We start from the raw sequence: 13,735 nt of genomic DNA, 5'->3' as shown, positions 1-13,735 counted from the left end.
TTTCTGTTCATTGTTTTATTTATTTTAAACAGGACATTTTTATTGTTTTGTTAATTTTTAACAGGGTAAAGTGTCCAAACGCAGAGAAAACCTATATATAATAAGTCATAAGAGTAAGTGGCAAAAAAAGGTTAAAAAAAAAGACTTTTATTTGAGCGTGGCTTGTGACGCCATAAGCCTGCGCCGCTCTCGCGCTGTGATTCAACTGGAGAAAGGTTTGTTTTAAAGCGTTTGGCTTTATATAAAGCGATTGATTAAAGTTTCAGGTTTTTCATTTAGTGCTAAATTATGTACCTGCTTCTGACAATATAATTTTAACCCTTTATTTAACCTGGTACTATTTAACTCACAGTAATGAGGTCTATTGTTTAAATAAAGATAAGATAAACCTTTTGTTCCCGAGAGGAAATTTGTCTTGGGCAAATAAGTGCTATAAGCAGACAATAATATAAATAAAACAAACAAAACAATTAAGAACATACCTGAAGAAAGTTTAAGTGAAGTAACAGTAAAGTGTGTAATAAGTGTTATAATGAAGGTTTAATTTATTAAATACCATAATGTCATTCCATTCTAAGTACATCACTATAAGAAATAGATAAGAGGTAAAGTTGGTTTTATATTCACACATTCGTTCATTCAGAAGTCTCTATATTGTTTACTATGTTACTTTGAATATTCGATTAGATTTATTAGCATGCAAGTGTGACTTCTAAACAACATTAGCACTGTTTATTTGACTGTGAACAATGCTGTACTTTGATAGTTATTGGCTGCTAATATGATTTCACTATTTAGAGTTTGCAAAAAATTACTTTTATGAAATTATATTATTAAGGGGAAAGTCAGAATGTGTGAATATAAAACCAACCTATCTCTATGAAATTGAGTACTAGTTTTAATCAGCTGATCAGTGGCTATTGTTTCTTGATCAGACTTATCTGATTTCTGTTTGTTAATGACTCTCATATAAAGAAACTGTTGAAGCAAGTGTTGAAGAGAAGTTATTTTGTTTCTGTTCATTGTTTTCTTAATTTTAAACAGAACATTTTATTGTTTTGTTCATTTTAAACAGGATAAAGTGTCCAAACACAGAGAAAAACTCCTGCTGAAGCGACTGATCTCCACACTGTTATAAAGATGGCGTTTATTAAAGAGGAGAGTGAAGATGTGAAGATTGAAGAAACATTCACAGTCAAACAGGAAGATCCACAGGAACAAACAGGTTGGTTTTCATTGTCAAAGACCAACTCAGTCATTTGATCCTCATTCAGATATATTTTAATAATAAGAATACTAAATTAAATCCATCTTGCAGCCCTGAGTGTGCTGCCTAGTTCTCCTAAATGCACATAAGCACTCATATAAAGACAGGAATGAGTTTCTTTCATCACTTGTTCTCATGTCTTTTGTCATTATTTTATGTATTATTAGTCTCCCATTTTCTCAACCTTCTTAAGGTTATTGCTTTTCTTGTTCTCCTACTGTTTGTAAAGCGCCCTTGAGCACTGGCACTATATAAAACAAATAAAAACAATAAATTTAAAAAGTTTAACTGATCTGACAATATTTGACCTACAGTATTCTCATAGAAGATATCTGCTATTATAGTGATAGTGTTAGCTTAGTACTTTCTATTTGCATATGTCACAATAATCACAATTCCAACTTCTTTATGGGTTTAAACTTGTTTCTAGTAGTTGTTAGTTCTCACAGATAGTATCTAGAATTACATCATTATTATAATAACTAATTACAGGGCTAATAACTGGGTCTTTAAATGTCTTAAATTCCAAAATCAAATTTTTAGGCCTTAAGAGCATATTGTAGGTTAGACACCCCAGTGAGACAATGTGTGTAAGAGTAAAGTAGGAACTAGATTTTCTTTAAAATATACGTTAAAGTTCATTATTAAGCCGTTTGGAGTCCTTTTTAGTCACGGAAATTTACTTCCGCATCTGAAAAATCGCCAGACCGGAAGTGAAGTCGGATGAGGGACAACGGATCGTGGTGCGCGTTTGGATGCCGAGATAAGATATTCTGAGAGGCTCACACAAACGACAGATCACAGCTATACAATTATAAGCCTGTGGACAGACCAGCAGACAGAACAGCAGTCAGAGAAGTGTAATTTAACTCTATTGTGAGAAGAACCGAGCAGGTTTATGGTGAGGCCAGTGTTGGCTTACAGAGAGATATGCATGATAACGAAATCTTTTCTAGCAATAGCAAAGCTAGAATTAATCATCTATAAATATTGATACTTACCAGTAACAGAAACTAATGAGCATTTAACACAGCTATGCCACATTGACACTATTTTTAATAGTAGATAAGTGAATACAAAACACAAATAACACAGAACGTCTGGAATAATGCAGAAACATGTAAACAAGGTACTGGAAAATCTTTTTTATTTTACAAAAGGTTTTCAGAGCTTCTGTATTAAAATAAAAGCAACATCAAATATTAAAAAAATTAAAATAAGTTTTTTAAATATGTGTCTTTTTCATTTTTTTCATTGGGTATAAGATTATCTGTATCAGATCCCATTTAGGCAACAATCTATAAAAAATACAAGTACAGTTGTTACTGTATAAATTATTTACAAAGATTTGATCAACAGATCTGATCTGCATTTATGATTAAATAAACTATAACCCTAAATCAAGTTCAGATTCTAATTCAACTCAAGTTCAAGTTTTATTCATATAGCACAAAATCATAGAAAGTGTTAATACTGGCATTTTTACTCTTTATATATGTATAAGTATCTGTGTGAGTGTGTGTATACTGAAAGAAAAATAAATCATCTGACCCATTTAAAAGTAAACCTAAAATTATTTTTCAGTAAGTTGGCCAACGTTTATGTGGGTACCACACCATCATGTCTTTAATGTGTATTAAATTGTGAATGCTGTGTAAAAAGATGCCGACAGCCTCATCCTTGTAAACCCGCTGGAAGGATCTAGAAAGGAGAGAAAATGTAGTGCAAAGTTCTCCATTCTCGTCGAGCCTGTGAAGACCTCCAGGGCCGGCGCGTCCATGGCGGCGTCCGCGACACTACCCTCACCACACGCGTCCTCAGTTATGTCCGCGCATAGGGCGGCAGAATAGAGAGGCTGGCGTCCGCGACACTACCCTCACCACCCGCGTCCTCAGTTATGTCCGCGACACCTCCTCAGTTATATCCGTGCATAGGGCGGCGTCCGCGACACCTCACTCACCACCCGCTTCCTCAGTTATACATTTTAAAATTCACCGTATGATTTATATTATAACATAATACAGAAAACCCAGCCACATTTGCAGACCCTTGGATAGTGAACTGCAAACCATCTCACAAAACTTATACAGTAGACTGTACCGTGTACAGCTCTCATTTTCATCGAGCTGCATCTCCGACTGATCCAGGAGTGTTTTTCGCCGTTCGCGCCAGCTATAAGTCTTATCGAATTCATCCCATTTCACGAACCAAAATAGCGACAGGAAACTTGTGGACTTGATCTGTTGACAGGCTAGAGTTTGTGCAGTTCCCATAAACACAATAATATACCACGATGATGATAAATTACAGCAAAACTAACAACCATTTCTGCTATTAGCTCCTCTGCCCCACTGTAAACAGCGCACGTCTGTCAGATAAGTCCCGCTTCTGACATCACCGGGGTGGTTAGAAAAAAAAGCGGAAGTGGGAAAACAGACACATTTTCTTTAAATTTGTGCCCTTGCACTTCATAAAACATTTTAATTTGTTTTTTTATGGTGTTATAGAGTACTTTCACAAACGAGTTTTCCTTTTTTGAAACAGTTTTTTAACCCTCAATATGCTTTTTAAATATTTAAATTCTTGTTCACTTATCCATTTCATATCTAAATCTATTTGTAAAGTCTCATCAATTTGTTTTTTGTAAGAGCTAGCCAGATTTAAAACAAGTCTCTTATTAAAAGTCTTATCCTGGAGCATTAGTTTTACTTTCTCAGCGTATACTTTAGTATTCATAATCACAATTCCACCACCTTTATCTGCTCGTTTAATAGTCAACGTTGGATCATTGGTTAATGTGGAAAGAGCGTCTTTTTGTTTTCTAGTTAACTTTTGTTTTTTATATGATGCTTTTTCTGATTCTTGCACATTTTTTCTACATCATTTTCAACAAGTCTACAAAAGGTGTTTACTGAATGATTTTGAACTACTGGAATGAACGTGCTATTAGGTTTAAATTGTTGTGTATATGGGGTTCCATTTATATTTGAATAAAAAAACTCCTCAATTTTACATTTCTAAAGAATTTAAATAATTCAACTTTGATCATAAAAGGGTCTGATGTATTATATGGCACAAATGATAAACCTTTACTCAACACTTCAGTTTGTTCAGTGGATAATTCCTTATCTGATAGATTGAATACAAGATTGTCCAGTTAATTAAAAACATTATGTTCAGGTGAAGTTACCTCCCTAGGTTCTTCTCTATTTCCTTTTGTCCGACTTCCTCTTCTTGTTGCTTTCCTTGACCAATATTGCGCTTGGAACGACGGGGCTGGTCCAAAAAAAACTTTTTTTTGTCGAAATCTTGTATGAGATGATGAAGCATAGGAGTCATCTGATTCAGAAGCACTTGTGTGGTTCATTCTCTGTCGTTGTGGATGGGGCTTCGATCTTTCCGACATCCAAGTGTACACTTTTTGATCTTTATAGTCCATAGTGTCTCTCTTAAATTTGTGAATCTTGAAGTTGAGTAATTCCTTTTTGAAATTCTCAAGTTTCTCCTCCATTTGTTTTTGAAATTCATTTAGTTGTTTCTTGTCAAAAGTTTGATTCATTTTAATCTTATGATTTTCAAACTTTTCAGATAGTAACTTCGTTTCTTTCTTTGTAAAGTCAATAATCAGGAGCACTAGATTCATCGAACAATGGTTGAGAATTTTTACACCATTTTTTACAGAATTCAACATCATCTCGTCCTGCTTCCATTCATGGCCAACATTCTGGAGAAAGTAGTGTTCAATCAAGTTCTGGACTTTCTTACTCAAAACAATCTCATGGACAACAAGCAATCCGGCTTTAAGAAAGGCCACTCAACTGAGACTGCCCTGCTCTCGGTCGTGGAGGATCTCAGACTGGCTAAAGCAGACTCTAAATCATCAGTCCTCATTTTGCTGGACTTGTCAGCTGCTTTTGACACTGTCAACCACCAGATCCTGCTATCTACGCTTGAGTCACTGGGCGTTGCGGGCACTGTTATACAATGGTTCAGATCTTACCTCTCTGACAGGTCATTCAGGGTGTCTTGGAGGGGAGAGGTGTCCAACCTACAGCATCTAAACACTGGGGTACCTCAAGGCTCTGTTCTTGGGCCACTTCTCTTCTCCATCTACACATCATCTCTAGGACCAGTCATCCAGAGACATGGATTCTCCTACCACTGCTATGCTGATGACACCCAGCTATACCTCTCTTTTCATCCTGATGATCCCTCGGTTCCAGCTCGTATCTCAGCCTGCCTGTTGGATATTTCACACTGGATGAAAGATCATTATCTTCAGCTGAACCTCGCAAAAACGGAAATGCTTGTAGTTTCTGCCAACCCGACTCTACACCATAACTTTTCAATCCAGATGGATGGGGCAACCATTACTGCATCCAAAATGGTGAAAAGCCTTGGAGTAACGATTGATGACCAACTAAACTTCTCTGACCACATTTCTAGAACTGCTCGATCGTGCAGATTTGCACTCTATAACATCAGAAAGATCCGACCCTTCTTATCTGAACATGCAGCTCAACTCCTTGTTCAAGCTCTTGTTCTCTCCAAACTGGATTACTGCAACTCTCTACTAGCTGGGCTTCCAGCTAACTCTATCAAGCCTCTTCAACTACTCCAGAATGCAGCAGCACGAGTTGTCTTCAATGAACCTAAACGAGCACATGTCACTCCGCTGCTAGTCCGTTTGCACTGGCTGCCAGTTGCTGCTCGCATCAAATTCAAAACTCTGATGTTTGCCTACAAAGTGACTTCTGGCCTAGCACCTTCTTATCTGCACTCACTTCTGCAGATCTATGTGCCCTCCAGAAACTTGCGTTCTGTGAATGAACGTCGCCTCGTGGTTCCATCCCAAAGAGGGAAAAAATCACTTTCGCGAACGATCACGCTCAATCTGCCAAGTTGGTGGAATGAACTCCCTAACTGCATCAGAACAGCAGAGTCACTCGCTATTTTCAAGAAACGACTAAAAACTCAACTATTTAGTCTCCACTTCACTTCCTAATCTGCAATAGGCCTTTTTCACACTTCCTGGTTCCGGTAAGCGAAGCAGTGTACCACAACATCCGGTTTCAATGCGACGGAGCAAGAAAGAATGGCAGGGTCATCTCATCGCTGTGATTGCTGCGTTCCCAGCTGCTCCAACTCAAAAACGACACTCTTACTTTAATGACCACGATCTCCCGAAAGACGAAGGACAGGGAAAATCATGGATGACAATATTAAAGGGGGTTGAATGCCGTTTCAAGTTATATGTGGGAGTACACTCGTATGCTGTATGCACTTCAAAGCGGATATTATTATGTTTCAATAAAGATTGGTGGTATGTGGTTTATTTTGATGAGTAACTATAATATAGACAAAACTCCAGTTAAGCTATCTGCCTTCCACAAACAAGTGCTCATCATGGTCATTAATCTATAAGCATGATTTATCCCTACATTGTTGTTTTTTTGGAATAGACAGTTTATACAAATGCAAATCTCTTTTTTTTAATTGGTTTGACAGCAAAATTATTTGTTTAGTCAGTTATATAATAAAGATAGTATACTTTTCTTACAATGAAGTCCTTTATTACAAAATCTCAATAACCCAGCAAGTTTTCAACTGTTATTGGTTCAATTCCTTCATAGACATGTTATTCATATATGTTATTTAGAGGTATTAATAAGACCATCCTTCTGATGCATCGTCTTTTGATATTACTAAATCTTATGTCGGCAAATTTTGTTTTACTAAATACCAAGAGTAATGATAGAGCTATTCATACTCTTTTCCAAAAAGAAATCATTACTGTACCTTATATTCAATTTCATTATATGTCTTTATTAAAGGGTGAATTGAAGAAAAGTGTGGCTGTTACCACAGAAATATCATGTTAGAAATAGAATTAAAGAAATGTCCTATAAACTCATCCATAGTTTTTATCCAGCAAACGTTTGCAAAAATTTAAAAGTGGGATTGATGTAAATTGTATTTTTGTAACGAATATAAGGAGACAGTTTTACACTTATTTTGGCATTGTACATAGTCAGCTTATGGGGTGAGTTGCAAAATGTATTAATAACGATTCTTTTGTGTTCAAAACCTCTTTCATTATGGATAAATGTACATTTGGGCTTTACTTGATTATCCTAATCTAGAGGAAAATAGTTTTATTTATTTTATTTGCTTATGTTGTTAACAAAATTGTACATTCATAAATGTAAATTTACTAATATGAAACCAGATTTTAAGGTATTGATGACTGAAATATGCTTGTATAATGCCAGTATCAACTCTCTAAACAAGAAAGCCCGACCCACTTTAAAATGTGTGAACTCTACAATGTATTTCATTATTACATATGTTATATTACATTTTGTATATTTGTATTTTATTTATTATTACCCCATGGTATGTACATTTTTGTATTGTAAAATGTTATTTGCTGTTCTTCAAATAAATAATAGAAATGAATATTATCCACGAGTATGAGCTAACGTGTTTCCAGACTTGAGAAAACCTTACGAGGATTAAACAACCTGTAATGTATTAACCGATAGCAACTCGCCTGTACAGCTAACTTACCTCGCCATTCACTATATCTGACTCTGATTAAAAGGAAGGAAGGGGTTAGCACAGTTTACAGACGGGACTACTGACAAAACTCATCCTGCTGGATGTTAAATAGCCAGGTTAATCTAGTTTTGAATGGCTTGAATGAGCAGATTTTATGCTGTTGGCTGTGCACCTTACTGGAACCTGACGTGGCAAACGCTGTGTAAGACACGTTTTCTGCACAAACTCTGCAAATCGGTATCATCTTTTAAATGCTGTTTTATTAAGGCAGTTTTACACATTCACCGAACAACATCTTCCTGTCCAAATTATGGCAAAGTTGACCGTGAGAAAGTCATCCGCTGTCCCGAGGCTGTCATGTCTCTGCGACTCCTAGCGAACCCGGAAATATCGATACACTGCTTCGAAGGGCGCTTCCGGTGTTCAATTCCGCTGTGAAAAAGGTCTATTGCCTCTTTGAATGTCACACTAACTGTACAAAAAAAAAAAAAAAAAAACTACTAATACTTCCCTTCTTAGACTTTACAGACCTGAAACTTGCCTTTAGTACTTATTCATTGTTGCTCTTAGTTGTGTAAATTGCTTCCTTGTCCTCATTTGTAAGTCGCTTTGGATAAAAGCGTCTGCTAAATGACTAAATGTAAATGTAAATGTCCTATCGTTGGTTCTTTCTGGATTCACAGTCCTCGTGGTATTCGACAATTTCTGTAGTACTCACTTAATGTTTGGGCGTGTAGCTCCATTCTGACTTCTTTTTGTCGGAATGCCAACAGTCTTTGTTCCATTAGTTCTAGCGTTTCTTTAGTCGAAATCGTGGACATAAGTACTTGGCCAGGGAGTAAAATCTTTTCAGCATCTCCCGTAATGAATGTGAATGTAGCAGCTTTTTCTTCTGTCATTTTGCTGATCTCTTCGAAAGACATCTTGTTGAACGCTGGCAGCAGGTGTTTGATGAATCACGTGTGTAGAGTTACTGAAGTTTGTCCTGCGCGCTTGCGTTTTTTTTTTTAGTTACTTCTTTGGTTTGGTGCATTAATCTTATCGTTGCTATTATTCAAAAGAAGGTAATGATTCGCACTTAATTGCTTCGTACTGTTTTTATTTGTACTTTTTCTTACATTTTACAGGTGATAACGGACAAACAGATATTTCGGCACAAAGCCTTCCTCAGTGTGTGGCATAATTCTCTAACTCCACCCTTTTATCCCATAGTCAATTACAATGTGTAATTAGTTAACCCGTCACTCTCATTTCATTATCCATGTAAATTGTTTAAAAATATGATGATAATTGATATGCTGTTTTCTTATGTAGTAATGGTTTTTGAATGTAGGTTTTTTCGTATGTTTCGCAAATTGTTTTTGAATATGAGGGTAAATGTTTCTTGTATAATTAGTTAAATGGGTAGAGGTAAAGGTAAGACTTGTGATTTTTAATCTTTGGGTAATTGTCAAATGTAGAAAACTTTTAATGTCAACTGTTAGAATTTTATTGTATTGATTTACACCTGATTAATAATAATAGTTGATACGCTTTATCTCTGTAGAGTGAGGTCGGAAATGGGAAGATTGTTTGTTTTGTTATTGCTGTGAAAATTATAAGTTATTGTTTGATTAATGGATAATGAAATGAGAGTGACAGTCTAACTACTTGCACATTGTGATTGACTATGGGATAAAAGGGTGGAGTTAGAGAATCATGTCACACACTGTGGAAGGCTTTGTGCCGAAACGTCTGTTTGACCGTTATCACTCATACAATGTAAGAAAAAGTAAAAATAAAAACAGTACAAAGCAATTGAGTGAAAATCATTACCTTCTTTTGAATATTAGCAACGATAAGATTAACGCACCAAACCAAAGATGTAACTAAAAAAACGCAAGCGCGCAGGACAATCTTCAGTAACTCTAAACATGTATTTCCATTTAAAGCCACAGGCACAAAAAGAGCTTGGTTTTACTCTGACCCCCAAATTAAATATTCTACAAGGTTTATGATCTGATTTTGAGCTGAAACCTCAGACACATTCTGGGAACACCAAAGACTTATTTTACATCTTGTAAAAAATGGGTAATTGTTGGAACCTTTTAAAGGAATGGTTGATGCAGAAATGAAAATAGCCTCACCATTTACTCTCTCTCGTGTGGTTTTAAACCTTTATGTGTTTCTTAATCCTGTTGAACACAAAAGAAGATATTAAAAAAAGAAGAAAAAAAACCCTACTGGCTTACTGTGTTCCACAATAAAGGAAATGTTTAAAACTACCATGATGGAGAGTAAATGGTAAGGTCATTTTCATTTGTGGGTGAAACATCCATTTCTTGCTTATCGCTTTGAGCCTTTATACTAAAGTTTACTTTTTTTTAATTTATTTTTTTAGATCTGATGGTGCTGAAAGAAGAGACTCATGGACAGAATGAAACAGATGAGAAACAGCAGTTTATGAAACCCCAAGAAATAATGACTGATGAAAAACCCACACTGACTAAAAAGACTTCATCACACGGAAGACCTTGGAAATCCAAATCTGGGTGTAATTTCAGCTGTAAACAGTGTAGAAAGAGTTTCAGTCAGAAGTCAAACCTTGATGTTCACATGAGAGTTCACACTAGGGAGCAACCTTTCACCTGCGAACAGTGTGGAAAGAGTTTTGGTCAAATACAAGGCTTTAAAGCCCACATGAGAATTCACACTGGAGAGAGGAAGTTCACATGCCAAGAGTGTGGAAAAAGCTTTTATCATGTTGGAAACTTTGCAGCACACATGAGAATTCACACTGGGGAGAAGCCTTTCAGCTGTAAGCAGTGTGGAAAGAGTTTCTGTCATAAGCCAAACCTTGATGTTCACATGAGAGTTCACACAGGGGAGAAACCTTACACCTGCGAACAGTGTGGAAAGAGTTTTGGTCAAAAACAAAGCTTTAATACTCACATGAGAATTCACACTGGAAAGAGGCCGTGCACATGCCAACAGTGTGGAAAAAGCTACTATAATGCAAGAAGCCTTGCAGCACACATGAGAACTCACACTGGAGAGAGGCCTTTTAGCTGTATACTTTGTAGAAAGAGTTTCAGTCTAAAGCTGACCCTGATTGCTCACATGAGAGTTCACACTAGGGAGAAACCTCACACCTGCGAACAGTGTGGAAAGAGTTTTGGTCAAAAACAAGACCTTTACATCCACATGAGGATTCACACTGGAGAGAAACCTTACACATGCACAGAGTGTGGTAAAAGTTTTCCACATATAAGCTCACTCAAACACCACATTAGAACTCACACCGGAGAGAAGCCGTTAAATGTGCTCAGTGTGGAAAGAGCTTCACAACCAAAACTAGCCTCAAGAACCACATGAATGGTCACACTGGAACCATAGTGTTCACATGTGATCAGTGTGGAAAGAGTCTCACACGGAAAGACACCATTAAGCAACACATGAAGACTCACTCAAGAGAGGATCGATTTAGATGCAGTGAGTGTGGAAAGGGCTTTAAAAGTAAAAGAAGCCTCAACACTCACATGAAGCTTCACAATGGAGAGCAGAGTCCTCAACATTGAGGCCTTGTCCACACAAACACGGGTATATTCAAAACGGCAGCTTGTTCATGTAGTTTGTCTGTTCATTCAAGTGAAGATTATTTATAAACTACTTTCGAGAGGATCACATGCTTATGATTGTCAACGGCTGGTCCTGCTTTAGCTAAAACATGATTCACCAATCAGATGATTCCTGACTCACTATAGATAACCAGAACACAAAGCTGCGGTCACACTGGACTTTGAGATTGTGAAATTCTGCCATACGGCGCTGTGGAAAGGGGCGGGATCAAACAAGATTTTTAGAAATTAAAAAAGTGAGCAATTGCTCCATGGTTTAAATTTCTGTCCAGAGAGGTCATGTTTTGATCCTCGATTGGTCTCACGCAGTCAAGTGATGCGATTTCGCAGGTCAGAGTTCACCAAGCATGAACTTTGCACCTCAGCAACCGGTGAAACTTGACGCATGACCCTGTTTCTAGTCTGACGCATTCGTGTGCGTATGAATGGAAGTCTATGGGAGGAAAAGCCCAGTGTGACCGTAGCTTAACTCAGTTATCCTTGTCTTGAAGAATCCCTCTCCCACCCTTACTTCCCCCCCTTTCTAGATTGGGCAACACAGCAGCCAATGATTAGCCAGTGGTTAGCACAGTTGCCTCACAGTAAGAATATCGCAGGTTAAAGTCGCTGCTAACCAGTTGACTTTTTGTGCAGAGTTTGCTCATTCTCCCTGTGCTCGCGTGGATTTCCCCTGGTTTTCTCCCACAGTCCAAAAACACACAACCTAAGTAAACTGAACATTAAATTGGCACCATAGTCGAGCTCTTAGTAAGCCTTATATCTCCCTTTAGCCGATCTACCTGAGCTCACACTCCCCTCTCGTCCTGCTAACGGGAGGGAGCCCAGGGCTTGAGGATCTTATGAGCTTAGGTCTCTCCCGGGACAGCATGCCAAACAAGTGTGAACTCTTGAATGCATATCAAGTTAATGATAATGAAACCCTTTGAACACCTGAAAATTTAAACTCAACTGAAGAGGGGTGAAGATTTTGCCAGCTGTTTTGTAGTGTAGATCAGGGGTCACAGCCCAGTACGAGGTTGTGAGAGTTGCTATCGGGCTGCAAGAAGGCAAAATAACTCTATATGTTGATATATTGTATTGGCTTGTTTCATATGCAACAAGTATCTGCTTCTGGTAAGGTGTGAACCAAATAACCTACAGGAACTCAAGAGATGTGACCCAACCAAAGCAGTTGGGTAATCTCCAGGGGGGTTTCATCAGTGTCTCACAGACTGTACTTTGGTTTAAGTTACTTGAAGATGGACAAGTTAACATCAACTAACATTGTTAACATTGTCTTCAATAAAGTCTTCTCCCTTTAAGAACTTTGGTCAGCTTACTTATTTTATGCATTAGTCATCTATACATTGGCGAGCCACCCAAGAACGGTTAAGCCAAATACAGTAAAATCTGAAAATGTGCTTAAACTTATTATGAACCGATCACCATATTTGTGCAGGGTTCCACACAATTCTTTCATGTTGTCACAACACAAATTAAGTTAACTTAACACTTTTAAAAAATGTATGTCGACTGAACATTAAGTTGTCCCAATGAAATCTCAATAATTGTGTTATTTCAGCACATTTTAATTAAGTAGTTTGAACAAGTAAAAAAAATAATTTTCTGTATAATGGAGATTAGATTTTTTCGGCACATTTTTAAACATAATAGTTTTAATAACTAATCTCTAATAACTGATTTATTTTATGTTTGACATGATGAAATTAAATAAGACAAGTTATTGTATAAGGATGGTTTGTTCTGTAGACTATTGGGGAAAAAATAGCTTAAAGGGGCTAATGGTTTTGTCTTTAAAATGGTTTAAGTATAAAGTTTAGAATAAAAAACAGCTTTTATTCGAGCTGAAATAAAACAAATAATACTTTCTCCAGAAGAAAAGAGAAAGAGGAGACTTTTTTTAGCCTAATATGAGTTTATGAATCTTAAAGTCACACTTTAAAAGAAACTCCATACCACCAACTTTTTTAAAATAAGATTTGGGATTATACACTACATCTAATTTTTATGTTTTTATTAATTTATTTATTTTTATTAAATGTTCAAAAAATATGCAAACCAAGTAGGCATTACATGCAGAAACAAGGAAGAAGTAATACAATTACAATAATAGGCAGACACAAATATAGGAAAAAAATTGCGTATAGTAATGACACTTGTATTTACCGTAAAAAAAAGTAAATAAATACAAATTAAATTAATAATAAAACAAAAACAAATATATTAGAAAAGTTTATGCAATATATGTATACATACACACACACACACACACACAGTACTGTGCGCTGGT

General features: G+C 36.6%; 1 protein-coding gene across 1 annotated transcript; it reads left to right on the top strand.

Annotated features, from left to right (window-relative positions):
* Window positions 1-185: 185 nt before the first annotated feature.
* On the top strand, window positions 186-12,746 carry LOC148681882 (uncharacterized). Its single transcript, XM_088650631.1, has 3 exons — window positions 186-215; window positions 1,076-1,225; window positions 10,209-12,746. Exons 2-3 carry the CDS (start codon window positions 1,141-1,143, stop codon window positions 11,180-11,182), a joined length of 1,059 nt encoding a protein of 352 aa, XP_088506757.1. The 5' UTR covers window positions 186-215; window positions 1,076-1,140; the 3' UTR covers window positions 11,183-12,746.
* Window positions 12,747-13,735: the final 989 nt, after the last annotated feature.

This window comes from Danio rerio, chromosome 4 (assembly GCF_052040795.2).
Source record: "Danio rerio strain M-AB ecotype USA chromosome 4, GRCz13ab, whole genome shotgun sequence".
Lineage (NCBI taxonomy): Eukaryota > Metazoa > Chordata > Actinopteri > Cypriniformes > Danionidae > Danio > Danio rerio.
The sequence above is the reverse complement of the archived record's forward strand: the minus strand, read 5'-3'. Positions and strand labels throughout refer to the sequence as shown.

Coding starts and splice junctions, on each gene's coding strand:
- LOC148681882 (XM_088650631.1), top strand. CDS start 1,141: ATGGCGTTTATTAAAGAGGAGAGTGAAGATGTGAAGATTGAAGAAACA. Junction 1,226..10,208: donor AGATCCACAGGAACAAACAG/GTTGGTTTTCAT, acceptor TTATTTTTTTAG/ATCTGATGGTGCTGAAAGAA.